The sequence below is a fragment of the Lutra lutra genome, chromosome 16 (genome assembly GCF_902655055.1).
Source record: "Lutra lutra chromosome 16, mLutLut1.2, whole genome shotgun sequence".
Lineage (NCBI taxonomy): Eukaryota > Metazoa > Chordata > Mammalia > Carnivora > Mustelidae > Lutra > Lutra lutra.
In genome coordinates this window covers 48,886,353-48,913,239 of record NC_062293.1, presented here as the reverse complement: position 1 = coordinate 48,913,239, position 26,887 = coordinate 48,886,353, and the positions used below count along the sequence as shown (strand labels likewise).

At 51.3% G+C, this 26,887-nt stretch overlaps 2 protein-coding genes, 1 non-coding gene and 1 pseudogene across 9 annotated transcripts in view; 2 read left to right on the top strand and 2 right to left on the bottom strand.

Annotated features, from left to right (window-relative positions):
• The first annotated feature begins 4,975 nt into the window (after positions 1 to 4,975).
• On the top strand, positions 4,976 to 9,832 carry PLD6 (phospholipase D family member 6). The gene is made up of 2 exons (XM_047707935.1): positions 4,976 to 5,507; positions 7,751 to 9,832. Exons 1-2 carry the CDS (start codon positions 5,066 to 5,068, stop codon positions 7,996 to 7,998), a joined length of 690 nt encoding a protein of 229 aa, XP_047563891.1. The 5' UTR covers positions 4,976 to 5,065; the 3' UTR covers positions 7,999 to 9,832.
• LOC125088275 (U1 spliceosomal RNA) lies at positions 9,677 to 9,845 on the top strand. Its single transcript, XR_007123670.1, has one exon. It is a non-coding gene; the product is annotated as a U1 spliceosomal RNA (small nuclear RNA).
• A 2,203-nt stretch (positions 9,846 to 12,048) lies between these two features.
• On the bottom strand, positions 12,049 to 14,130 carry LOC125087629 (S-formylglutathione hydrolase-like; annotated as a pseudogene).
• Positions 14,131 to 15,924: 1,794 nt separating this feature from the next.
• The window catches only part of MPRIP (myosin phosphatase Rho interacting protein), a 151,889-nt gene continuing 140,926 nt past the window's right edge, over positions 15,925 to 26,887 (bottom strand). For 4 of the 7 annotated variants that reach the window (XM_047707927.1, XM_047707932.1, XM_047707929.1 and 1 more), the window contains one exon: positions 15,925 to 22,762. In XM_047707927.1, coding sequence (XP_047563883.1) covers positions 22,691 to 22,762 — 72 coding nt within the window. In that variant the 3' untranslated portion in view covers positions 15,925 to 22,690. Of the gene's footprint in view, positions 22,763 to 26,689; positions 26,756 to 26,887 lie in introns of all 7 variants that reach the window. The other 3 variants (XM_047707930.1, XM_047707934.1, XM_047707931.1) reach the window with 2 other exon arrangements.

The window sequence follows — 26,887 nt, the reverse complement described above, 5'->3', positions numbered from 1 at the left end:
CTTTAGAAGGATGCTATTTAGTCTCCATGTATTTGGGTTCTTTCCAAATTTCCTCTTGTTATTGAGTTCTAGCTTTAGAGCATTGTGGTCTGAAAATATGCAGGGAATGATCCCAATCTTTTGATACTGGTTGAGATTTGATTTAGGACCAAGAATGTGATCTATTCTGGAGAATGTTCCATGTGCACTAGAGAAGAATGTGTATTCTGTTGCTTTGGGATGAAATGTTCTGAATATATCTGTGATGTCCATCTGGTCCAGTGTGTCATTTAAGGCCTTGATTTCCTTGTTGATCTTTTGCTTGGATGATCTGTCCATTTCAGTGAGGGGAGTGTTAAAATCCCCTACTATGATTGTATTCTTGTCGATGTGTTTCTTTGATTTTGTTATTAATTGGTTTATATAGTTGGCTGCTCCCACGTTAGGGGCATAGATATTTAAAATTGTTAGATCTTCTTGTTGGACAGTTCCTTTGAGTATGATATAGTGTCCTTCCTCATCTCTTATTATAATCTTTGGCTTAAAATCTAATTGATCTGATATAAGGATTGCCACTCCTGCTTTCTTCTGATGTCCATTAGCATGGTAAATTCTTTTCCACCCCCTCACTTTAAACCTGGAGGTGTCTTCGGGTGTAAGATGAGTTTCTTGTAGGCAACATATAGATGGTTTTTGTTTTTTTATCCATTCTGATACCCTGTGTCTTTTGATTGGGGCATTTAGCCCATTAACATTCAGGGTAAGTATTGAGAGATATGAATTTAGTGCCATTGTATTGCCTGTAAGGTGACTGTTATTGTATATTGTCTCTGTTTCTTTCTGATCTACTACTTTGAGGGTCTCTCTTTGCTTAGAGGACCCCTTTCAATATTTCCTGTAGAGCTGGTTTGGTATTTGCAAATTCTTTCAGTTTTTGTTTGTCCTGGAAGCTTTTAATCTCTCCGTCTATTTTCAATGATAGCCTAGCTGGATATAGTATTCTTGGCTGCATGTTTTTCTCATTTAGTACTCTGAATATATCATGCCAGCTCTTTCTGGCCTGCCAGGTCTCTGTGGATAAGTCTGCTGCCAATCTAATATTTTTACCATTGTACGTTACAGACTTCTTTTCCCGGGCTGCTTTCAGGATCTTTTCTTTGTCACTAAGACTTGTCAATTTTACTATTAGGTGACGGGGTGTGGACCTATTCTTATTGATTTTGAGGGGGGTTCTCTGAACCTCCTGGATTTTGATGCTTGTTCCCTTTGCCATATTGGGGAAATTCTCTCCAATAATTCTCTCCAATATACCTTCTGCTCCCCTCTCTGTTTCCTCTTCTTCTGGAATCCCAATTATTCTAATGTTGTTTCGTCTTATGGTGTCACTTATCTCTCGAATTCTCCCCTCGTGGTCCAGTAGCTGTTTGTCCCTCTTTTGCTCAGCTTCTTTATTCTCTGTCATTTGGTCTTCTATATCGCTAATTCTTTCTTCTGCCTCATTTATCCTAGCAGTGAGAGCCTCCATTTTTGATTGCACCTCATTAATAGCTTTTTTGATTTCAACTTGGTTAGATTTTAGTTCTTTTATTTCTCCAGAAAGGGCTTTTATATCTCCCGAGAGGGTTGCTTTAATATCTTCCATGCCTTTTTCAAGCCCGGCTAGAACCTTGAGAATCATCATTCTGAACTCTATATCTGACATATTACCAATGTCTGTATTGATTAGGTCCCTAGCCTTTGGTATTGCCTCTTGTTCTTTTTTTGTTGTGAATTTTTCCGCCTTGTCATTTTGTCCAGATAAGAGTTTATGAAGGAGCAAGTAAAATACTAAAAGGGTGGCAACAACCCCAGGAAAATATGCTTTAGCCAAATCAGAAGAGATCCTGAATTGTGAGGGGGGAGAAAGGGGATAAAAAGGGGTTCAGAAAGAAAGAAAAAAAAAAACTATTAAAAAAAAGAAAGCCGATAAAGAAAAAAATATAAAAAGAGGAAAAAAAATATATATATTAGATAAACTATTTAAAAAACGTTAAAAAAAAGAAAATGGTAAAAGTTAAAAAAAATTTAGCAGAAGAAGAGAAAAAGAAAAAAAAATTGAAAAAGAAAAAAAAAATTAAATTAACTGCAAGGCTAAAAAATCATGGGGAGAAAGCCATGAGTTCCGTGCTTTGCTTTCTTCTCCTCTGGAATTCTGCCGTTCTCCTTGGTAGGTGAACTTGGTCCTGGCTGGGTTTCCCGTAGATCTTCTGGGGGAGGGGCCCGTTGTAGTGATTCTCAAGCGTCTTTGCCCCAGGCGGAGTTGCACCGCCCTTACCCGGGGCCGCGCTGAGTCATCCGCTCGGGTTCGCTTTCGGGAGCTTTTGTTCCCTGAGCGCTTTCCGTAGAGTCCGGAGGACGGGAATAAAGATGGCGGCCTCCCGGTCTCCAGCCCGGAGGAGCCGAGAGCCCGGGGCCCCACTCCTCAGTGCGCCCTCAGAGAACAGTGCCAAATGACTCTCGTCACCCTGGCCTCCGGCCGCGCTCCGAGCCGACCGAGCCTGCGACCGGTTCAAGGCAACCCTGAGCTGAGAGTCACTCCTCGGCTCTGTCTCTGCAGCCGGCTTCCCCGTTCTAATACCGGTAAGCTCTGCGACACTGAGACACCCCCGATCCTTCTGCGACCCTGCGGGACCTTAGGCCGCGCTTACCCCGCCTGGGATTCACCCCAGTTAAGCCTCTGGAGCGATGTCCCTCAGCAGAACAGACTTTTAAAAGTCCTGATTTTGCTCCGTTGCTCCGCCGCTCGCCGGGAGCCGGCCCCTCCCCCCGCGGTCTATCTTCCCGTCGCTTTGGATTCACTTCTCCGCCAGTCCTACCTTGCAGAAAGTGGTTGATTTTCTGTTTCTGGAATTGCTGTTCTTCTTCTCTTCAATCTCCCGTTGGATTTGTAGGTGTTTGCAATCTTTAGATAAGCTATTTAGCTGATCTCCCGCTACCCGAAGTAGTCTCAGCCTGCTACTTCTCCGCCATCTTGACTCCTCCCCCAATAAACAGAATCTTAAAAAAGAGAGAGAGAGAGAAAATGAACTCGTGTAGTTTAATAAGGATGATTTTACGACTATTTGATTAGGTGGTTGCCTTGTCCAGGAAAGCCTAGTTGGTGGTTTGTGATCAGTTGCTATTAAATTTCATTTACTTGGATTCAAGGGCATTGCCTCTGGCTTACATGTTTCCAGTTTGACTTGGGTTTTGGGTTGCTTGGGTTCTGGGTTAGATTTTGGGCTGCATACATAGGCCACCAAGGTATTAGAGCCACTTCTGTCAGGCCTCCTTATTTAATTACCAATATATAAGTAATGTAGATGTTGACCCCTGGCTATGTTCTTCCTTCAAAAAACAAACAAACAAGGAAGCATGAGAGCACACCTTATGGGAGCAACAGCTGAACTTCTTTTGACAATCATGCCAGTCCAGGGCACTCAATGATACACCGTCTGTGAAATAAAAATCCTCGGAAAATTGAAGTAGCGTCAGTTTCATTTCCAATAAAAATTGAACTCTGCCAAACATTTCTTTCAAAATCTAGGAGATGAGATAAACGAAAATTCTCCAAATTCCCTGACACCATGTTTATAAGATTCTATCAAATTTACATGAAAGAAGGAGGGTCAAGCCAATCAGACTGCAGTCTGACTGCTAAATAGACTTTAACTACCATCATCATCTTGTGAAAGATATCATTAGCACACTTCAAGTGGGAAGATATCTAATATCACTTCACAATTCTTTTTCTTTTTTTATTAACATATAATGTATTATTTGTTTCAGGGGTACAGGTCTATGAATCATCAGTCTTATACAGTTCACAGCACTCACCGTAACACATACCCTCCCCCATGTCCACCACCCAGCCACTTTATCCCTCCCTACCCCCCCACCCCCCCACTCCCACCCCTGCTGCCCCCCACCCCCAGTCCTCCGTTTGTTTCCTGGGATTAAGAGTCTCATATTTGTCTCCCACTCCAGTCCCATCTTGTTTAATTTTCCCCTCCCCTCCCCCCAGGAACCCTAGCCCTGCCTCTCAAATTCCTCATATCAGAGACATCATATGATAATTGCTTCTCTGATTATCATTTCCTTTCAAAGACACACAGTCTTCAAATGAACCACGGAAATTCCTAACCAAGATTCAGGAAAGAAAAAAAAAATCTTATTACTCTTTTACTCTCTTTTCTCTCCCCGTGAAAAGGCATAGTCCCTCTCAAGTGACACACCGTGGGCCTGGTGCTTGCTAAGACAGGACCAAGGACTTCCCAGTTTTCACTATGTTTATGCCTCAAGCAGAATGGGCATCTTCACATAACAAGTTGGTACCGGGAGAGGTGGGAGAAATACAAGGGGCCTAACACTGGACTTAGGCCATCCCCATCACACCACGGTCTGCGACACTTCGGGTTCAAACCCTGCCACCGGCTAAGTGTTCCTTATTTGACATTCTCAGTGTGTTTCTAGGCCTTTCTGTCAATCCTTCCTGGCTGTACCCAAAGCAAAAGGGGAAGTGTGAACTGCGAGATCAGCCCTGCTCTACCACCCCACAAAGGGAGGAGGGCCTGGGTTGTCGCAGGCCCCGCTGGGCGTGGGCAGTGTCTAGGCGATAGCGGGATGCATAGATCTCAGTGGGCCTGGGAGGGCAGGGCCTGGAGCACGAGACCAGCAGGCACGCAGACGCAGTGGGGAAGTCATTGACTGTGTAGGCCCAGAGCGCAGGCGCAACTGGGAGGCAAGCGCAGGCGCATTGGGTGGTGTATGCGGCTGGTAGAGGGGACGGTCGGGTGCACGTGGCTGGCAAGTGCGCAGGCCCAGTGGGCGGTGCTTGGAGGGCTGGCGCACGTGCCTGGGGTCGCGCAGGCGCGGTGGGCAAGGAGGCGGCTATAGAGGGCTCTGGGCGCGCATGCGTGTTGGGTGGCGTGTGTGTTGGAGGGCGTCGCACGTACGTGGACGGCGGTGACGCCGGCGTGTGGGGTAGCGGTTGGTGGGGGGCGGCGGGTGTCTGTGGTCGCGGGAGTGCAGGCGCAGTGGGCAGCGGGCTGAGGAGGGCCGAGTCGGAATGGAGCGGTTACGTTGGCAGGTGGTGGCCGTGGCGACCTTGGGTCTGGCGCTGGCCCTGGAGGTGCTGCCCTCCGTGCTACACTGGCTGCGGGCCGGGCGCCGACAAGAGCGGCGAAGGCCGCCGCGGCGCGAGGTGCTCTTCTTCCCGTCGCAGGTGACCTGCACCGAGGCCCTGCTGCAGGCTCCCGGTGAGGGGCCGTCGGGGCCCTCGGCAGGCTGCCCCTGCAGCCTGCCCCACGGCGAGAGCTCGCTCAGCCGCCTGCTGCGCGCCCTGTTGGCCGCCCGCGCCAGCCTGGAGCTCTGCCTCTTTGCCTTTTCCAGCCCGCAGTTGGGCCGTGCGGTGCAGCTGCTGCACCAGCGCGGGGTGTGCATCCGGGTCATCACCGACTGCGACTACATGGCTCTCAACGGCTCACAGATCGGCCTGCTCCGAAAGGCAGGTAGGCCAGGCCGCAGAGGCCAGGACCCAGGTTTGGAGCTCAGGTTCGCTCGGAGCCCTCTGGGGAGCACACCCCACCTGGCGCGTGACCTGACCCAGGGGGCAGTGTCAAAGGCGGATACTACTGGGGTCTGAGGATGGGTGAGACCCGTTCATGTCCCACGGTGGCCTTGTGAGGTTGGGCTGGTTCTACCCTGGAGGGACTCCAGGGCCATCCGGAGAGAGCACCTGCTCTAGCCCCGTGGTTGCGCTTCTGTGCTGCGGATATCTGAGTGTGCTCCCCAGCGGGTGGAGGAAGATCTGAGGTGTTCTCAGAGGCTGGGGGCCTGCCCAGTGGCACTGGGAAAGCCACCACGCTCCTTTGATTCCCCATATTCTCACGATCCATGTTGGCCTTGGGGCACTAGGGAAAGCCTATGGCAGGTAGAGCTGGGCATGCAGCCCGGCCAGCTGTTTCTGACTGCTGCAGACTGAAATGACAGTGGCCTAGCGTGACAGTCCTAAGGAGATGAAGGGTCAAGCCTGCCCGCTAGCGACTCTCAGTGACTATGTGCTTGGGAACAGGTGCCCCAAGAAGGCAAAGATTGGGCTAATACAGTGAGGGGCTACAGGAGGAAAAAGGCATTTCATTTTAACTGCACTAGTGAATTTCATGCTAGAGCTTTTGAAGTGAATAAAAACAAGATGCTAAAAAATGCAGTTAAAATGTTTAGTTGGTGAATAGTTAACTTGTTCCTTGAGCTCCAAAAAACAGAGATGACATACACCTCTGACTAGCTTTTCTCTGCCTCTGGGGTGGGGGCAGATGAAGTGGGAAGTAGGAATGATTTGAAGAGGGTCTAAATTCAGATCCTGGGCCTACCTGTGAGTTCTGTATTTCCTCCTCAACTTCAGTGTAACAGTGTGTTCTGGGTGTCCCACTGGATGGGAGAGCCTATGGTAATTTGGAGGGGGGCAGAAATGGTCAGATATGGGGGGGCAGAAGGAAAGATGGGGGGAATGTTAGTAGGCTCCAAGCCCAGTCTGGAGCCTGACACAGGCTCGATTCCACAACCCTAAGATCATGACTTGAGCCAAAATCAAGAGTGAGGTACTTGACTGACTGAACCACCCAGGCGCCCCAAAAATGGTCAGATTAAGACCTGTTTTGAAGGTAGAGCTGACAGGATTTGGTGGTGGGTCGATTAGAGGCTGTGGGAAGTGGTGTCCGGGTCCTCTGGGATAGGAGGGTTTAAGGCAGGATTGCTGGGCAAAATCCCCAGGTAAATTTGAAGTTCATATAAGCCACGAATAATTTTTAGTGTACGTCCCAAATATTGCATGGGACATAGTTATTTTCCAAAAATTATTTGTTTATCTGATATCCCATCCTAATTTGGACATCTTGTATTTTTATTTGTGAAGCCTGGTGGCCCCGTTGCAAAGCAGCCTATTTTAAACTGTTGTTTTTTTTTTTAAGTCCTATTTCTAATGGTCTCGTTCACCGAACAGATAGCTTGTCAGTGAGTTTGGCATGACTCCAGGGGTCCGTGCAGAGGGGGATGGACAGACAGGTCCTGCCCTAGGGGAGGCTGAAAACAGTAGGAGAGAGACAAATGGGAAAACAAAAGGCAGCCATTACTGGCTTTGCAGTGAGCCGCAGAGGCACAGCCAGGGAGAACCTGTTTTCTCGGCAGGTAGGCCCGGTGCCGCTCAACTCCCTCACCCGAAGCACCCAGGGCCTGGCTTCTGTGGTCCTTCTGCTTCAGGCTCACCCCCTCCCCAGGGGGGTGCGGTCCTGGCGTGCATGGTGTTTCCTGGCATGTTCTGGTCCTGGGATGGGCAGGGCGGGAGCTCCAAGGTGGGAAAGCCCTGCCGGCGGTTGCTCTGGTTGCCCTGGCCGGATTCAGAGGCGACTAGTCCTGGAACCAGCAACAGGACTGTGCTGGCTGGGTGGTACTGGAGCAGTGGGGGTGGGCAGACCTCCCTCAGATTGCAGGGCTGGGTGCGGGCAGGGTCTCTGCGCAGGAAGGCAGGTTGTGTGAAATCAGTATGTGCGTGTCTGCGTGTGTCCCCTGCTCTTGTCCCCTCGGCCCTCCCTCCTCTGCTGGTCCCATCTGGCACAGCCCCCACCCCCTGCCCGAGGGGAACCAGCTTCCCGTTTCCTGCCAGATGAGAAGCAAACAGGCAGAGTCGTAGCTGCTAGCGAGGGTGGGCGCGGGGGTGTGGCGGGCGCTGGCGAAGGCTGACTGGCCCTTTCCGCAGGCATCCAGGTGCGACATGACCAGGACCTGGGCTACATGCATCACAAGTTCGCCATTGTGGACAAGAAGGTGCTGATCACCGGTTCCCTCAACTGGACCACGCAAGCCATTCAGAACAACAGAGAGAACGTCCTGATTATGGAGGATGAGGAGTATGTGAGGCTTTTCCTGGAAGAATTCGAGCGTATTTGGGAAGAGCTTAATCCGACCAAGTACACCTTTTTCCCCCAAAAGAAGCAGAGTCACTGAAGCTGTGCTCTCTCCTTTGTCTGCGTAGTTGGGGGGGCGAGCGCTGTCCAGTATCAAAACTTTTTGGTCCCTGGAGTGGAAAGCAGACCGAAGCTGCAGAGACTGGGGCTCCAGACTGGCCTGGGCCGCACCCAGAGCTGCGGCCCCTGAGCGACATCTCAGGAAGCCACCGCTCACCCTCTGTTCTCGCCCACACGGCACTAACGTGAACTCAAGAGCGTTTGGGGTGACAAAGCATAGGGACATCCCTGCAACACCGATGGGTTGTCATGGGCCCGCTTTTTCCTGCCCCGGGGCCCGTGTGGCCGCAGCTCGCCAGCTCCCACCCAGCATGCAAGCTGGCCCCCAGCCTGATTCTAGAGACTCTCGTGCTTTGGCCAACCCCGGCAGCACCCCCGCCAGCGGCTCTGGAATGCTTTCTGCTTCTCCTGGTGGCCCGGCCACTCCCATCAGCACCGGCACCGCTGCCTGGCTTTGGCCAGAGGCAGCAGGCTCCTTGTGTCCGCGCTCACCAGCTCCTTGGGGCTTCTCGGCGGGTTTGAGTCTGCAGAGGGAAAGGGGAGAAGTAGGGGAGGAAAAAGGGCAGGAGAAGAGAGAGGTGTGGGGCGGGAGCGGGGAGCTGCCTTCCAGGCCCCCTCGTGAGCATTGCTGGCCCCCGCGGCGGGCAGGTGGTGCTCTTACCCAGGTCTCCTTGCATGATGACCCTTTACAACAAATACACCTGAAGATGTTCATGCTCTGCCGCTTCCCCTCTATGCTCACTGCGGTCAAGTGCAAGGTCTGCCAGCGAGGACTGCGAGTGGCCAGAAGCTTCTGATTCCTTTCCTTATGCCTTTGTTAACATTCTCAAATTCAAGTTGATTTTGTGTGCTTCGAAGTGACCTTCAGTGTAGTACCCATGAACGTGGCTCATTGGCTGTTTTGGCTCAGCGTAATCCTGAGTTACCTGACCATCTGGAGGAGTTGACTAGGAGGGAGGCCAGTGTTGGGCTGCGGCGCCCCACAGATGTGTTCTTACTGTCGGCTCTGGGATTTACTGTCGGCTCTGGGATTTGCTCTCGCTGGTGATTGGGAAAATAGCTACCTTACGGACATTTGTGAAAAGTTAGATTGTTTTTTTGTAACATGTACCTTTATTTATAGATAGCTCAAGTGGCCCCTGATGGTTTTGCCATCTTGTCGTTTGTGTCAGGGATACGCTGCGTGACTTGTCCAACAACTCCTGGTGTGCTCACACCCGCCGAGCCGCCCGCACAGAGTGGTCACGCTGCGTGTTGTTGCCCGTCTAAAGCGATCTGTGACTTACTGTGTTGGGCAAGTAAACCTCAAGTTATTTTTTCTGATGTAATTGAAGCTATATAAATTCATGGGTCGGAAATGAGAAATGCTTGTACACTGAACGTGCTTTTTCACCTGTGTTTTCCTGCACTGTGTGTTCTGAAGGGAGAGCAGAAGTTGTAGCCCGTGTTCAGAATGATGAAGCCGGGTTGTCCTGGACTTCTGGCACACTTAAATAAATATGTTCTTGTTCTGGAATGGTAGTTCTGGGTGTTTCTTTGCCTTTGCTCAGATAGTGGGTGCTGTTTATTAAGTAACATTTTGGGGGGCGTGGACAACCTGGAACCATTTCCAAGCCATCGGTCACGATGGGAGCCGCCAACAGGAGCCAGACCCGAATGTGCTACTGGGGGGAACTTGTGTTTTCTACAGGTAAGGCAGGTGCTTTTCCCAGGGCGGGGCTTAGCCACTGCACTGCGGGCCTGTTCGCCCCTGCGATGTCCCCCGTGTGGGAAACGCGACCACATCATTTGTGTGGTAGTGTGGCACTGTGTGCACGCTTTCTCCTGATCCAGCCGGCCAGCCGACAAGAAACCAGGAAGCGTTTTCCAACATGTCCCTGCTGCTGGTGGCGGGCTTTCCAGCGTTTTCCCCTCCACCCTGTGACGGTGGGCCCACAGGCAGCCCACTGTCCCTGCCGAGTCTGTGTCTGCTGTGATTACAGCCCTTTCTGGCCGGGCCAGGCGGGCACACGTTAGTAACAGGGTGCAGAGGTGACCTAGCCGAGCCACCTGGAAGAAACGTTTTCAGAATTCCGAAATGATCTCATCTCGTAACGTTTTTTATTTAATAGTTTCATTTATATTGCTATCTTCATTTTAGCAGCGGGATATTAAATCTCACAAGTTTCAGGTGGTAGTTAATTGGTTGGAAAAGAATTGCAGTGAAGATAAAACTTCCTCTTGCAACACTTGAGATCGAAAACCACGGTCGTGGGAGCAGTGTGTGGCAGTGACTGGCTGCCAGCAAGTGTCAAACAAACACCCTGGGAGGGTTTGAGTGAACCCATGCACCTGTATTGTAATTTAAAGCACATATTGGTTGTTTTGAATTATTTTTTTAAAAAGCAACTGATTGCATTTTTGAAAAGACTTCATTGGGATTCATATATCCTAAGATGCACCCCTGTAAAGTATGCACCACTCTGACTCGAGAGCATTTTCATCACCCCAGAAAGAAATCATGTCCCAAGAGCAGTACCTCATTCTCTCCCACTCCCGGCCCCTGGCAACCACTGACGTACTTCCTTTCTCTCTGGATTTTCCTACTGTGGACATTTCATATACCTGGAATCCTACAGTTTGGGGCATTTTGCACCTGCCTTCATTTAGCAGGCAAAACCAAATTTTTATTTGACGGAGCACAAGCAGGGGACGCAGCAGGCGGGGGGAGAAGCAGCCTCCTCTGTACTGAGCAGGGAGCCAACCCCAGGACCCTGGGATCATGACCTGAGCCGAAGGCAGAGGCTTAACTGACCAAGGAGCCAGGTGTCCCAGCGTTTTTGAGGGCTGTCCCTCTTGTAACACGTGTCAGTATTCACTTCTTGTAGCTGAATAATATTGTCGTGTGGATAGACCACGTGTTTGGAACCCATTCATCAACTGATGGACATTTCAGTGGTTTCCACTGTTACACGTAAAGGAAACATTCACATGTAAGCGTTCATGTGGAAGCATGTTTTCATTTCTCTTGAGTATATGCCTTGGAGTAGAATTATTGGGTCCTAAAACTCTACCAAGAACCTGCCAGACTTTTCCAAAGCGACTGCACCATCTTACATTCCAACCAGCAAAGTCTGGGAGTTCCTTCTTCTCTGCATCCCTGCCAACAAAAAACTACCACTGACTTTTTTTTTTTTTAAGATTTTATTTATTTGACAGAGATCACAAGTAGGCAGAGAGGCAGGCAGAGAGAGAGGAAGGGAAGCAGGCTCCCCGCTGAGCAGAGAGCCTGTTGTGGGGCTTGATCCTAGGACCCCGGAATCATGACCCAGGCCAAAGGCAGAGGCTTTAACCCACTGAGCCACCCAGGCGCCTCCTACCACTGACTTTTTAAATAATAGCCAACCTGTACAGTGTGAGGTGGTGTCTTGTGGTTTTGACTTGCATTTTCCTGATGACTAAGGATGTCGAGTGTCTCCTCATGCTTGTCATTTATATGTTGTCTTTGGAGAAATGTCTATTCAAGTCCTTTGCCCACTTTTTAAAAAACTGGGTTGCTTTTTTATTGTTGAATTAGAAGTTATAACTTTTGACTTATGAATTATAAGAATTATAAGAGCTCTTTTTATATTTTGGACTCAAGTGCCTTATCAGACATGATTTTTTTTTAAGATTTTATTTATTTATTTGACAAAGTGAGAGACACAAGCAGGCAGAACAGCAGAGGGAGAGGGAGAAGCAGGCTCCCCACTGAGCAGGGAGCCTGATGTGGGGCTCGATCCCAGGACCCTGGGTTATGACCCGAGCTGAAGGCAGATGCTTAACCAACTGAGCCACCCAGGTGCCCCCAGACATGTGATTTGCAAAGATGTTCTCCCATTCTTTAGGTAGTCTTTTGACTTTCTTGGGTATTGTGTGTAGCTATGTGTTAGTAATTTTGATACAGTTAAATTTGCCAGGTTTTTTTTTTTTTTTTTCATTTCTGCTGTTTGTATTTTGGTGTCATATCTAAGGAACACTTGCACAGCCCAAAGTCACAAAGATTGGCTTCTGTGTTTCTTTCTGAGTCGTATACTCTTAGCTCTTATGTGTCAGCCTATGAAACTTTTTTTTTCTGATTTTATAGATTCAGAAAGTGACCCAATTACGATTCAACTATGCACTTTTAGCACTGTGCAATCCAGTGTTTTCAAATACTTTCCCCCTGCAGTTCTGTTCATAACAATTTTATAATCCTGAAGAAATTCTCTTACCTGGAGTTTTTCATGCATTCTTGTAATCGTGCAGGATGTGTGATGTGCCATGAAATAGAACCTGTGATCGTAACCCTCTCGTAATCAGAAACAACAGACGGTGAGGAGGTTATCAGGAGGTGACTGCCCGTCTGAAAGGAACCGGTCTTCTCCTTGATCAGGTGGTCAGGACTTCACAAGATGGGTCCATTATAAGCCTTCTGCGCACTTTGCTCTGTCCACAAATATCCACTAGAGGCTCTTTTCTCCCCCAAGGACAGAGCACAGTGGTGCAAAATGGAGCAAATGCTGACCAGGTTTATGTCTTCCAGGATTTCTCCAGGCACAAATCAGCTCCATGGCCTCTGACGGGGTAGCCAAAAATAGACCTCCTTCGGGGGCCTGCTGGAAAATCAGCATTTATGAGCTGGGGAAGCCCCTCGGTTGCAGCAGAGTGCATCCTGCCCCTGGTTTTCCAAGGCTCCTCAGCAGCAACCCCACAGAGCCCAGCTCCGGTGCCAGAGCCCCAGGCCGGGCATTGCAGCCACGAGGACTGGTATCTGGGCCAGTGCCGACAAGGCCACATTATGCAGCCGCTTGATGACAAACAGACTTTCATATAAAATTTGGTTCTGTTTGACCTGAACTAGGGCATTTCCCAGTTTATGCCTTTGGTGGTAAGTGGACAGCAAATTGCATTTTGCAGTTCTGTTCAGCACTGTCATGTTAAAAAAAAACTTTCTGAAATCCTCCAAAGGACTTGTTGCTGGACATGTTTCGATGCCATTCTTGTCCGCCCAATTGCTACTTGCTCTTTATCTGCACCGAAGGGCAGATGATCCTTGGGGGTCAGTGGTGGTGGGAAAGGCAGCAGAGTGGAAAGGTGAGGGCTCAACATGGCTGTCTGTGCCACGTCCTCCTGATGCTCATTCTCATCCCCGTCTCTCACTGGGCCTGCCCACTTCCGGGCCAGGTCTGTGAATCATTTCGAGTTACTTTTTGTGTGCGGTGTGAGGAAGGGGTTCAGCGGCATTCTTTCGCATGTGTATAGTTATCCAAGCACCATTTGTTGAAAAGAATATTCTTTCCTCGTTGAATGCTTTTGGCACCCTTGTCAAAATTCGATTGATTACATAAATATAATCCCTTACTTCTGGGTTCTTTTTTTTTTAAAGATTTTATTTATTTGTCAGAGAGAGAGAGAGAGAGTACACACAAGCAGGCAGAGAGGCAGGCAGAGAGAGAGGAGGAAGCAGGCTCCCTGCCGAGCAAGGAGCCCGATGCAGGATTCGATCCCAGGACCCCAGGATCATGACCCAAGCCGAAGGCAGCGGCCTAACCAACTGAGCCACCCAGGTGTCCTTACTTCTGGATTCTTAATTATGGTTCATTGACCTGCAGGTCAGTTCCTATGCCGGTACCACGCTATCTTGACTACCTAGCATTTGTGGCAAGTTTTGAAATCCAGTAAGCAAGTCCTTTAACTTCGTTCTTTCCAACATTGTTTTGGCTGTTCTGGGTCGCTACATTTCTGTATGACTCTTGCAAAAGCAGCTGGGGTCATGGTAGGGATAGCGTTGAATCTGTAGGTCAAGGTTGGGAAGTATTACCATTCTAACAATAGCACATTTTCCAATTAATGAACATAGGATTCGTCTTCTTTAAATAGTCTTTCACAGTTTCAGTGTATTACACTTTCTTAAAAAAATTGATTCCCAAGTATTTTATTCTTTTTGATTTTATTCCAAATGGAATTGTTTTCTTAATGTGTCTCAAATTGTTAGTAAATACAATTCATTTTTGTATATGAATCTTGTATCCTGCAAAATTGCAAAACTCGTTATCAGTTTTAATCGAAATTTTTTTGGGGGGTGGATTCCTTAGGATTTCCCATATACAAGATCATGTCATCTACAAATACAGTTTTACTTCTTCCTTTCCAATATGGATGTCTTTCCTTTTTCTTTTGCGTGGCTAGAATCTCCAGAATAGACATGGTGAGAACAGATATCCTTGTTTTGTTGCTGACCTTAGGGAGAAACCTTCCAGTTTTCTACCCCCCAACCCTTTTTAAAAGATTTTATTTATTTATTTGACAGAGAGAGATCACGAGTAGGCAGAGAAGCAGGCAGAGAGAGAGGGGGAAGCAGGCTCCCTGCTGAGCAGAGAGCCCGATGCGGGACTCGATCCCAGGACCCTGAGATCATGACTGGAGCCAAAGGCAGAGGCTTAACTCACTGAGCCACCCAGGCGCCCCCAGTTTTCCACAATTAAGCATGGTTAGTTGTCTTTTTTTTTTTTTTAAATAGCTGTTCTTTATATTGAATAAGCTCCTTTCTATTCCTAGTTTGCGGAGTGTTTTCATCATGAAAAGGTGCTGGATTTTCCAAATGCCAACTGATGTTCATAACCGCGCTTACAGAGCTTAAAAAACAAAAGTGCATTAGATCTATTAGAATACCATTACATCGGACCAGTTCCTAGAATTTAACGGATAAAAATTATTGAAACATCCTTAAATAATTGGAATAGCACACTGGAAGTATGTATCCTTTATATGTCTGTACTCTATTTCTTCTAAGTTTTGTGAATTCCGTTAGCTGATTTCTAATAGGTAGAGTCCGATTTTAATTTTTGTGTATGTGTATTTGAATCACACTTTGGATTTCAACACATTTCCACATAATTCATTCCAAATGTGACAATATTGGAAAACTCGTTTTTTTTTTTTTTTTTTATTTATTTGTCAGAGAGAGAGGGAGAGAGAGCGAGCACAGGCGGACAGAATGGCAGGCAGAGGCAGAGGGAGAAGCAGGCTCCCCGCCAAGCAAGGAGCCCGATGTGGGACTCGATCCCAGGACGCTGGGATCATGACCTGAGCCGAAGGCAGCTGCCCAACCAACTGAGCCACCCAGGCATCCCGGAAAACTCGTTTCTTATTTTAAATTCATTCAGTAGGTCACAACCAGAATTTTAACAAAATTAAATAGAATGTAGACATCATAGCATATTCTAGTAAGGGTGTGTTGTTTTGTGAAATGCTGGGTTGTTCCTGGGGGGTGCGTGTGTGGATTTGGTCATGAGGTATGATATATATTCTCTCTTTTAAAACCAAGAGTAACACTTTACTGTAGATGAATGTAATTATAAAGGGGCAGAGATGAGAGAATTCGAGCTCTTGGTTGCTAATTATGTAGCTCCTTGTTCTCCTCAGGACTTCACACGGTGCTTCTGGCCTCCCCTGGAGGTTTCTGTTATGAGCCAATGTCCCCTCAGTAGATTCATGATGTAAAGTCTCCTGATTCTAAAACGCTGACAACTAATCCTGAACTCTGCAAACACTGTTTAAAAATAAGCAGATGAAGGGCGCCTGGGTGGTTCAGTGGGTTAAGCCTCTGCCTTCAGCTCAGGTCATGATCTTGGGGGTCCTGGGATCGAGGCCCGTGTTGGGCTCTCTGCTCAGTGGGGAGCCTGCTTCCTCCTCTCTCTCTGCCTACCTCTCTGCCTACTTGTGATCTCTGTCAAATAAATAAATAAAATCTTAAAAAAATAAAATAAGCAGATGATAAAAAGTAAAAGCAAAACTCCAGTAGAAGTCTCCAGGCTACCGACGAGTTTCTGAATGTTGACAATGTTGACCTCAACGCATAGTTTGCATGTCTCTGCACTACACAAAACCTCATTCACAGCATGCAAAGGGTGATGCAAAAATAGTTTATTATGATATAGTTTATGTAAAGTTAGGTAATATTTACAAAGTAGAAATGATCAGCAACATCCGTGGGAATCTAGCATGTCACACAAAGGAATAAATATTCTGACAAAGTAACACTTCAAATTGTAGCGAACAGTCGTTCAGAAACTCTGTTAATTAAAAAAAAAGCCGCAACAACACCATCACCGTCTTGGATCGTCCCAGAGGTCGGGAGGCTCGGCTGGCCAGGCTCGTCTGTTGGGGAGGAAGGCACAGCCCACGGGATGCCCACCAGCCCCGGGCCCCGCCACACCTGCGGGCCGGCACGCAGGGCTCACCCGCGCTCCCCGGGCCTCTGCGCACCTCCGCACGGCACTTTGGGTTTGGTGAACAATATCGTTTAGCATTAGTACAGAAATTAAACACCCGTTAGAATCATACACGCTTGTGGCCGGAATATCACCCGACAGCTGAAAGAATTCGGTATGGCAGAAACCAACGCTGTGGATTATGTCCCGACTCGTCACAGCAGAAAACAGCGTGCACCCACTCCACTCTGTCCCCGCGTCAGCTCCCCCCACGGCTCCGCGTTGTGTCCCTAACAGCTGACCTGAGACATTCATGCCAATAGAAGTCTAGTAGTGAGAAAAGTTAAAGAATTACAGTTGTTGAGGAATCACTTAGAAATTTTACATTTTATAAATATTACTTAGGAAAACCACATGAATTCTTATCACTTAACTGGTTTTAAGTCCTAACAATCAATCAGTAGATAAGTTGTTAATACTAAAGGTAAATCCTAAAATCCACTTTAATTGGTTTTGTGATAGAAACGTGACACGATAATGACTTTAGTGTTCTTTATATGACCTATTCCTAGCTTCCTATGAAACAAAACTGCAGTGTGTGTTACTAGTGCAAAGGGCAAAGACAGAGGCCTGGGACAAGTGACGGGGACAGGTGCACCGTGCTGGTGACCACCGCCTTTCCAGAACTCCGCTCCTTCGCAGTGTTCCAACTGTGTCTTGGGAAGTCTCCCCCCGACCGGACGCCACGCACTGTGTGCCTACCCCCGCACACCCTCCTGGCTCAGCCTGAGTACCAGACGATCCAGTTCTGAGATGCCGTGACCGCACATGGCCACGGACGCCTGCAGTAAAATGACAGTGTGGCCAGGTTGGTGCCTTGACGCCGTCCCACCATAGAACCCAGGAGCTGAGGAGATGCGGACGCCCAGCCCGGCAAGAGCTCCCAGGTCACCCATTCAGGCCAGTCCTGCCACAACTGTGTTCGAAATGACGTCTCCCTCCAGGTCGTCCACGAGCCCAGCCCGGGCGGGGAAGACGGCCCCACCAGGTTCTTCCCCACGCTGCTCTCCCTGCGGGGCTCGGGGTGCTCTGGCGGCGAGCATCGCGGCGATCTTGCACGGCCAGCGGCCACGGGGGCAGGCCTGCTGTCATCCCAGAGATGGTCATATGCTCTTTACAAGCCCCCCGTGAAGTGGCGACAGCTTTTAAAAAGATACATCAGTCATGAAAACATTTCCTTGTATGTTAGGTGGAGTTCAAGGTTGTACTCAAAGCCATCCGCCCTAGCTTACAAAGGGAGGTCTGCATAGGATTTTATTTTTTTAAACCCACACAAACTTTGTCACACACACACAAAATCCCTGCGGTAACTTCCGAGTAATATTTACACTGCTCACTCTAGATAATACACAGCTTATTTTAAACAAAATAAACACAGCTGCTTGTCAATGCAGAGAGGCTGGCGTCCACACAGTGCGCATAGCGGCTTCTCTTCCCAAAGCCCGTGTAGACGCGGAGAGGACCAGGGCCTGGGCTGCATGTGAGCGGCCGTCCTGGCTCCCTACACGGGGGTGGGGGGCTGACGGATTCCTCCTACTCTGCTGAAACACTCGGAGACGGGAGCCCTCTTCCCTTTACAAAGAACCAAGAATACTTGCAACTTGTTCTCCAAAGGGCACAAGAATGAGGTGGGGTCTCTCCCAGCAGAGCCCTTGGGAAATGGTGATACTGTTCATTTCCACTCTGCGTGTGGGTCATGGCTTCCCAGCAAAGGATCCCAAAGCAGTGGTTTCACCAGACTCACTGCAGGGGGATTCTTAACTTCAGTCTTCAACTGAGGAAAGCATGAGCTGGCTAAGACTGTGTCCGGGCATGCGACCAGAGCACACCGTTCCCAGCTACGACAGGCCCCATGTCCTAACAGCACTCTGAGGACCGCGCGGATGTGGCCATGGAAGAAGGGACGTGGCCACAGTGTCCTACTTGGTGCTGAGAACAGTCAAGGACTTTAGCTTTTGGCCCGCTCTCAGGTGGGTAAAAAGACCTTTCCTATAGGATCAGACGTGCAACGTCTAAGCACATACCTTTTAGGGATCTGGTGGCAGGGAAAGGCCGGAGAAAGTCCCAGGTGGGAAGCGCGTGGCAGACCCACTAGTGCTCCTTCCCAGTCGCCGGTGGGCTAGCTGGGTGCCTAGGGCCTCCTCTCTCAACAGGGACCTGAGGCAGAGGGGCCCAAGACGGAAGAGGAAGAGAGCAGTGTGCCAACACTGGAACTTTCAGAAGCCTTTGCACCAGCCGGTTCCCGAGCCGGTGGGAAGGGCGGGGCTGAGGGGCCGGGCGCCGGGACAGAGGTTCAGACCCAATGACCCAGCAGACGCCTAACAGAAAACACGGCCATGGCGCAGTTTCGGCGTGTTCAGGGTGGGAGGGATTCCACATGACTGAAGCTTCCGGTGAGCATGCCAAGCTGTTTCCCTTTCAGTATGTAATTCCTGCTAAGTGGAATACTATACATACTTCCCGGTCCTTTGTGAACCTCTGAAAATACCCCCCCAATCCAGGCTTTCCTGGTGATAAAAGTGGTGGTGGTGGGGGGCACTGAATTTAGTTTTAGTTTTCTGGCTTTCTAAAATTGTGTCTAGAATGGAAAGTGTTAAAAATTCCAAGCTTCTTTAGAACAATGAGGAGGAAACTTCCTTCCAGGAATCCTCTTACATTAAGAGCATGGGCTGATGGGTTACAGTCCTTCCACTCTAACTGAAAACGGCTTTGGGTCCCTGGAAAACCACCTCCGAACTCAGGCATGAGGTCAGCCATGAAGCTGGCCAGCGGGCACCGAGGAGGGGAGAGGAGAGCTGTCCCTGCCCGGAGCCTGCAGGCCGAGGCAGCCCAAGGAGCCAGGGGCCTTCTGGAGCTGGGGAAGTTACCAGCACGGGTGGGAGGGAAGAACCTTCTGGAGAAGTTCCCTGCCGGCTGGCTCAGGGGAGTGGGGAACAGCCCCGGAGAGTTAGCCAGCGAGCGCGTGGGGCCTGGTACAGCTGTCATTGTATGGCCACGGAAAGGGGGTCCGGGGGAGGCCCTGAGCCGCAGGCCCAGCGGGGGCGGCCTCATGCGCTGCCTCAGGCCCGGGATGAGCTGAAAAACAGACTTGCCAAGGGGAGCACCAGGCAGCAGTGACAAAAGGGGTCACGTCCCATCCTCAGGCCAGCAGTCAGTGTTCCAGAGTATTAACGAGATCTTTAAAGAGGGCTTTTTTGTGCCATCAGTTTCGACTCCCGGCCTCATCTGTCAGCCTCCCCTTCAGGCAGACTCCGAGGGTCACAGTTCTGTTACACACCGCAATTCCCCCCTTCCCAGCCCGGCCCTCGTGAAACCCCTGCTGGCTCACTGTTAGCCAGTGAGCGGGTGACACACTTCCCTTGTCCTCTGCCTCTCTACTTGCTGGAGTCCTAGGGAGAGGCCTCTGGTCTGGGCTCCTGACAAACCACACATCCCCACCGTGGCCTCCACCTGTCACCCCAGGATGGCCCCGGCTTCCTCCCTCAAATTCAGACCTATTTTGATGCCTAATAGCACATGCCTCCATTTCCAACGGCGGAGTGCTCCGTCTGCCACCTCTCGTAGCCACTTCCATGGTGCCGACGGGGGCCACAGGCAGCCACTGGGCCCGGAAGGCTGGCTCTCACCCCCGGACAGGTGCTGCCGAAGGAGCCCAAGCAACAGGGCGCGGGCCCTGAGTGTGGCCATGTGCACACCGAAACATCTGTCTGCCTTCCCGAGAGCCGTCCAGGGGAGCGGTCTCCCCCTGCATGTGTCTGGCAGGGCTGACTTGCAGGGGCCAGCGGGTTACAGATGAACCAGTGACCAGGAAAGAAAACATGACTGCATGGACTTGATCCCTGTTCTCATGTCACCCCCCTGCCCCCAGGGCAGGGGGGACACTCCCGCTGTGCAGTCCACCCCAGGGGCGGTGGGAGTGCCCCTGACAATCACCCACATGACCCCATCTGCAGCCCCCAAATGACCCTCCTCCACCAGCACAGAAACCAACTCCACCTCCTCAACTGTACTCTCTTTTCTCTGGAACCTGGTGGCTGAATTCTTCCTGGGGGGCTTGGGGGCCTGCAGGACCGAGTGGGGACTGGGGTGGGACACACAAGTGCTCATTGAAACCCCTCTTTGTTCTGTTCTGCCTGCTCCCTCCAGCCAGAGGACAGGCCCCTCAGTAGGCAGCTTGTCCCAGGTCTTAGTCTGACAGCCATGGTCACTGTGCGACGCTCGGCAAGACCAGGCTCAGCTCGGGGCTTCTTCTGGAGGCTGCGGTGGGAGCAGCCTCTTGTTGGAGAGGAGCCAGAGTTCCCCCAATTCTAGCCCGCTTCCTGGTAACCTCCAGAGGGTAGCAGCCCCAGGACCATGACTTCTTGTCTCTGGGGTGAGGAGGAGGAGACTTCAGAGGCTGCGGTGAAAGGAGGGGTTTCCCTGTCTCTGCCTTTGACCTCCACATGCTGCACTCATGTTCCCAGAATTTAGAGGGTGAACCCCGAGGGGAAGGGATGAAGACGAGCGCATATGGCGCTCTCTGACCTGGTCAGAGCGCTGCAGCCACAGGCTGACTCGGCACAGTGACCCTGCCGGGAAGGTGGGAGGGCCGGAGGCAGGGAGCGGGTTGCTTGGAGGAGAGCCAGAGTACCTAGGGCAGCAGGAGCCGGCAGAGAGGCCAGGCGACACGGCCCCTGTCCCATCAGATCCTGCGGGACAGCAGTCTCTGCTGCGAGAACACACACATTAGACAGCGTTTTGGGGAATGGGCCCCGGGGGCGAGCATCCCTTCTCTACGCTTCCATTCTGAGAGGCACACGCACAAAATCATGGTCCTTTCTAAAAGTACCACCAATCTACAGGGGGTGGTGCAGGGAGCAGTGTCTGAGCAGCAGGATGAAAAAACCACACCTAATATTCTCTTGCTTTTGAAAACATGGGAGAAAAGCAGTCAAGGAGTGACAGGTGTGGGCTAAGAGTCTGGAAGCTGCTGAGGGAAAGGCTCGGTGCCAGGGGGAGCGCAGAGATTATTCCAGTGAGAAGAGGGCATGCCCCAGGCCCTGCCAGGGCTTTCCCGGGTGACCCTGGCCTTAACTGAATCTAGAGACAGGGTATGGTGCCTTTTCCAGGGCCCGCAGACCTAGCAAGCGCTGACACAGCGAGACCAGAATAGGACCCCCGCGCACTCTCTGCCGATGCTTCCTGCCCGCCCTGAAGGCCTCGGCACTGCTGCCGTTCGCCTGGGCTGCTCGTCTTAACACGACTGCTGGCTTCCCGGGGCTGCGATGGAAACCCCAGGGCAGGAGACTCCTGAGAACCATTGCGCTTCCTGACAGTTCCAAGGTCTCACTCCAACTGGTAGAAAAAGCAACTCTCTTGGTTTAGGTTTACTTTGGGCTCTCTGAATGCTGCCAGAGAACTTTTCAGAGCTCAGGTTAGAGTTAAAAACAGGTAATAAGGGCAGTTTTCATCTGATTCCAACATCCTCTCTACTTTCTTCTTGACTTAACATAGGGGTCTTCACTCAACCTTCTCAAAAGCAACGTGGAGGTTTCTTTCAGAAAGGCTCAGGGCCTGAGCAGACTTCCCCCTCAAGGACTGAGTTCATCACCGCTTGCAAGCTCCGTCTGAAACCCTGGGGCCGCAGGGCAACACTCGCAAGTCTTTACGGAGAGAGCAGGGCTGCCAGTGACCAAGAAAGCAACGAGCGTAGGAAGGAATGAGAGGGGCCGGGGTTTTGTGCAAGATTTAATAAAAAACAAACAAAAATAGGAATGGCTGCTTTCGACATTTTCCAGGTCGTGAAAGGTTCCCCACGATGATCTGGGGTGTGGCTCTAAGCTGAAGTAGTGGGACGAGTACAAAGTACTGTCCTCCCAAGCCCGAGGCGGTGAATGCAGGTTCCGGGCCACGGCCCTACCTGCTCCTCCAGCTCCTCCCGAAGGCGCGAGAGTGGTCGGCGCGGCCACCTGATGCCCTGCTCTCTCCCCACAGGGCCCACACGCAGCCCAGTGGGAGCCGCCCGGGCCGACTCCGCACCCTGCACCCGGCGGGACGAGCTAGCTTATCAACAGGCTGCTGGGCCTTAATACTGACAGTGAGTGCGGTGGACAGAGGCGGGCGGGGGCTCTGCACAGACCCTGGCTGGGAGCGGACGGCCCTCCTGGCCCCCACTGCTTGGCTAGTTTGAGAATACCATGGAAAAAAAAGCTTTGACAAAGACGTGGGAAGCTGGAATCAACACAGCAGGGAACGGTGTGAACAACCCATAGACCAGTCTCTCATGCATCCATACCCACAGTTAATGATGACATGACAACAACAACAACAATAATAAAAAATAAAGGTACAGACAAAAGCAGCGCTTGGGTAGTGCTGCCGCAGGCCGGGAGGGTGTGTGTTCAGCGGAACGGGACGCAGCTAGTCTTTCTTCAAGTCCCTGGATTCAAAGAGCTTCAGGCGTTCTTGCACCGTCAGGCCTTCCTTCAGACTCTGGGTGGAGATGAGAGCAGGAGAGAGACCGTTAACTGCCCGGCCAGCGCCGTGGGTGCGGCTGCAGTCAGGCAGAGGTGCGGGTGCCGGGGTGCGGGGTGGGGCAGGAGGCGCTCCTCGAGAGATTAGTGGGGCATGCTAAGGAGAGAGCCGTCCCCTGTGAGATGGTGTTATCCGGATGAGAAAGGAAAAACCCAGAGAAACAGACCACGTGTGTAAGCAGCTGAGTTCTGAGCTTAGGGCTCTTCAGACAAGCAGCGACCAGATCGGTTCAGCCAGGGGCAAAAGCTGTGCCAAGAACTAGAAATCGCCCGTCCACATCCTTCTCCTGGGTGTGTGTGTGTGTCTGTCCACCTCTACTTCCTCCGCGATCGTGACGCTGAGCGTCGGGAGGCGGCCTGCAGACCTTGCAGGCCGTGGCTGGCGGCGTGTGGCTGCGGAGCCCTCCTCCCCGGGCTGCCCCCACCCCCTCAGGCCCGCTCCTGGCACTCCCTGAGCAAGAGCCCGGCGGGATTGGCTGTTACTGGGGACTGGGAACACGTCAACATATTTACTACAATTTTCAGCATGTGAAGCCAATACTCTCTTCATGTGTGACCTCAGCAAAGTTTATATCTGTGGGTTCCAGGATGAGTGACACTTTGCTACCAGGGGGACAAAATATGTCCCACTTTACTCTTAGAGGCTTTGCCAAAGATCTACTCTCTCGGTGAGGGCAGGAAGATCTCCTCAAAGCATGGCTGGGGAGACTCCGGCACTGGTTCGGATAGGACTGGTGTCTTAGCGGCCACGGGATCTCTGCGGCAAGTCTCAACTCCAGCCTCAGACGGCCAGTTCCCGGGGCTGGCACGGGCTAGAGCTGACCTGGGTACAGGCCCCCGATGACCACGCCAGCTTTACCCCTGAATCAGAGCACCAGGCTGCTCCCGTGGGCCTGGAGCACCCAGCCTGCCGCTTCCAGCCGCAACACGCTCCTTGGGGGTCCCGACGTGGCTTGGCCTGATCCGTCAAAGCCCCTGAGTGGAGCCTGTGGGACCTGGCCGCCTGCAAGGGGCTTCCCCCCACGTCACAGAAAACAGCTCTGCTTGCTTTCTATACCGTGGAGCTGTTATGTGTGTAAATGAATAAAGCCAACTTTTTTTTTTTTTTTTTAAATAAAGGGTTCTATGGCTAACCTTTCTGAAACCCACTGGTCCAGATGGACCTCTACGTAAGCAATTGGTTAGGGTCACTGTTGAAGCTTGCTACTCGGTGGGCTCAGTAGGTAGGGGATGGGGGCAAATCCATGTCCCCTTCTGAACCTGAAACCTGAAATTCCCTTAATGCACGTAATTGTCTCAGATGCTGTTGGGTCTTCTCCCAAGTGCTTCAGGCCAAGCTGCCCGTGCACCGGAGGTCGTCTCAGACATGTGCTGGGCACGCATGCCCACGATGCGGGAGGCCCCACACCTAAGTGCCGGGCACACAGGCAGGCCGGTCTGGTGCCACACCACTCTGTTCTACCCGTTCAAAGGATGGCGAACGTCCTGCCCGGCGTGTGCTCCCCCCATGCCCTGTCAGAGTCCTTGCTGTGCTCATGACTGTAGCTGGGGAGCAGGGCGATGAGGGGAAGCCCAAGCTGTGCGCCCAGTGCCACATACCATGTACACTAGAGCTGTAAGGGTGGGAAGAATGGAGCCCCACAATGGCCCTGTGCATCCAGATGAGGGTCCTTGGGTACACCGTGGCTCCCCGGACTCGTTCCTCCCACACGGCCGGTCTCCCCACCAAGCACCTCTGTGACCCCATACACTACCAGACAGGGGCCTTCATGAGAATCCATGGGGAAAGGTTCGCTCTGGTCTCAATACCAGAAAAGCCATGAAGCTCTTAAGCAGAGCCTGCCTTAACAGGCGCTGAGACTTTCTAGCCTTCTGAGTGAGGCAGGATATAGAAACAGAACTTCGATAAAGGACAGAAGACGGTATGCTTAAGATCCCATATCAAACAGCACCAAGGACAGGTTTGGTTTTTGGGCAACTTCATTCCCCAGTCTTCCTGTGGCGGCGGCGGTGGGGAACTCCGAACACGGTTAGGGAAAGGACAGCCATGTGTGAGTGTGAGCGCCCGCTGACACTGTGAACAGGTGCAGCCTCGCTTGGCATCACAACACGAGTCCTGAGGGACTCTGCAAGGTCCCGTCTTTCTACATGCACTAGCGGGACTGTGCCTGCCCACCGACACACTGGAAACTCGGCCAAGTTCAACGTGCACTCAGAGACGTCTGGAAAACCCCACTCCTGGGCTTCTTCCCACTCCTGTCAGGGCCTGGCACCTCTGTGAGTCTGAGGCTGCCCTGGAGGCCCAGTCAGACCTCTGTGGGTGTGCCTGACAGTTTTCCCACTTTCTACGTTGCTGTTAGCTCTTCCCTGGCTGGCATAAAAGGTTTTCCCAGCACAGCCCCTGAGAAGGCCCTTATTGATAAAGGTCTTTTCACCGATTTTCTGCCCCTTTGTCCAGAATCTTGTGTATTTTTAATCCCCCACAGGGACTTGGACACACCCGGTCGGACACACACACACACACACACATCTGTCTTGCCGGGGCGGCCGCACTGCCGCAAGGGTTTCCAGAAGGGAGAGAGAAGTTTTTCACTGTCATTTAGAGGCATGGGCACAAGGCCTAAATCACTAACAGCGAACTTACAATAGCTACAGTTCAACCTCAAACAGAAAACAGAATCTTTGATAAGAAAACCATAAAGCAAAGAACAAGTTCTACTTTTACTAACTAGAATGTTTTTCATGTTTACAGAAAAAGCCCAAACCAAGTTTACAATCAAGCCTAAGCCACATTTGGTTATAATGATTTGTGGCTATAGAAGAACAAATATAAGCCAAACCAACTAGATTCAAGATACTTGAGATTTTCTTAGAAATCTTCCTAAAGCAAACCCATGTCACCCAAGCCACTGCGCTCGTTTCCCTTAGCCAGAGGATGTTGGCCTGCAGCTCCTGCCTGAGTGAGCCGTAGGCACATAAACAAGATGAGCTGTGCTGTGTGGCCCTGAGCTCATGTCAGTGTCCCCTGTTCCAGGAGCACGGCCCAGTCCTGGGGTTCTTCCTGCTGCCCTTAACCTTCTCGTCAGAGCATAAGATGAAGTCAGCTCGGCCGGAAGCACGCTCTGGAGGGAGCGGCTGTGCACCTGGGCGCACAGCCTGGAGTGGGGACTGGGGCGCTCTGGGCCGGGGCCCACTGTCCTGCGTGTTTGCCAACAGGCAAATGTTTCTCATTTCTCAGCCAGCACGTCCGTGCCCCTGCCTCCTTTCTTTATACTTCTGCCATCCGTGGCACCCAGAGAGAAGCTTTCGTTTTGTTCCAACAAAAACCAAAAAAGTGCCGGTAACCCTACAGCCCCAGTCCCCCCAAGTCCTCTCACTCTGCTGAGCTGCTTTCCCGGCTATGCCCACAAGGCACTGGCTCCCTGAAACCCAGGTTCTGTCCTGCCTTGGCCTGTGAACTGAGTCGGTGGGGGTTCTGAGCGATGGGACACTCTGTCAGTGGCTGTTGGGTCTGTCCGTGCCGCTCCTGACAGAGGGCAAGATGGGTTTCCCCAGAGAACGTGGAATGCACATATCAATCGTCATGCACGCTGACCAGTGCCAGGGGCCGATCACAGGCCCACGCCTACCCAAAATGCTGCTGCTATGGGCCACCTGTCAAGCTGGGGGGAAGCTCCCCTCAGCAAAGGGTCAACTCTGGTAAGAGGTTAAAGGGCCAGTGAAGTCCCCAGAACAGGTTACAGAGACTGACCAGGACGGTGTATGTGCTTGCCGGAGCAGATAAAGGAACAATGACACAGGAGCTTGCTGTGGAGGTGTGAGCCGTGCATGCAGGCAGCCGCCCCCTCGAGGGTGGCAGGTGGGTGGGTGGTGAGAGGTGGTTTACCTACACGACAGGGGACCTGGAAGCGGGCTCGTTTCAGTTATCCCATGAGACCTGCTCAATTACGGACTGTCAGAGGAAAGAGCAAAAAATAAGACACACACACAATAAATCCTAAATGCAACATGCTCATCACTCCCACCCTCCGCCCGTCCTTCCCGAAGAGAGGCGCGCAGCGGGCAGGGGACATGCTGGGGGGCA

What these genes read in the sequence shown, in the direction of transcription:
- PLD6 (XM_047707935.1), top strand. Translation starts at nt 5,066, where the DNA reads ATGGAGCGGTTACGTTGGCAGGTGGTGGCCGTGGCGACCTTGGGTCTG. An exon ending in CGGCCTGCTCCGAAAGGCAG is followed by an intron (nt 5,508 to 7,750) that starts GTAGGCCAGGCC and finishes CCCTTTCCGCAG; the next exon opens with GCATCCAGGTGCGACATGAC.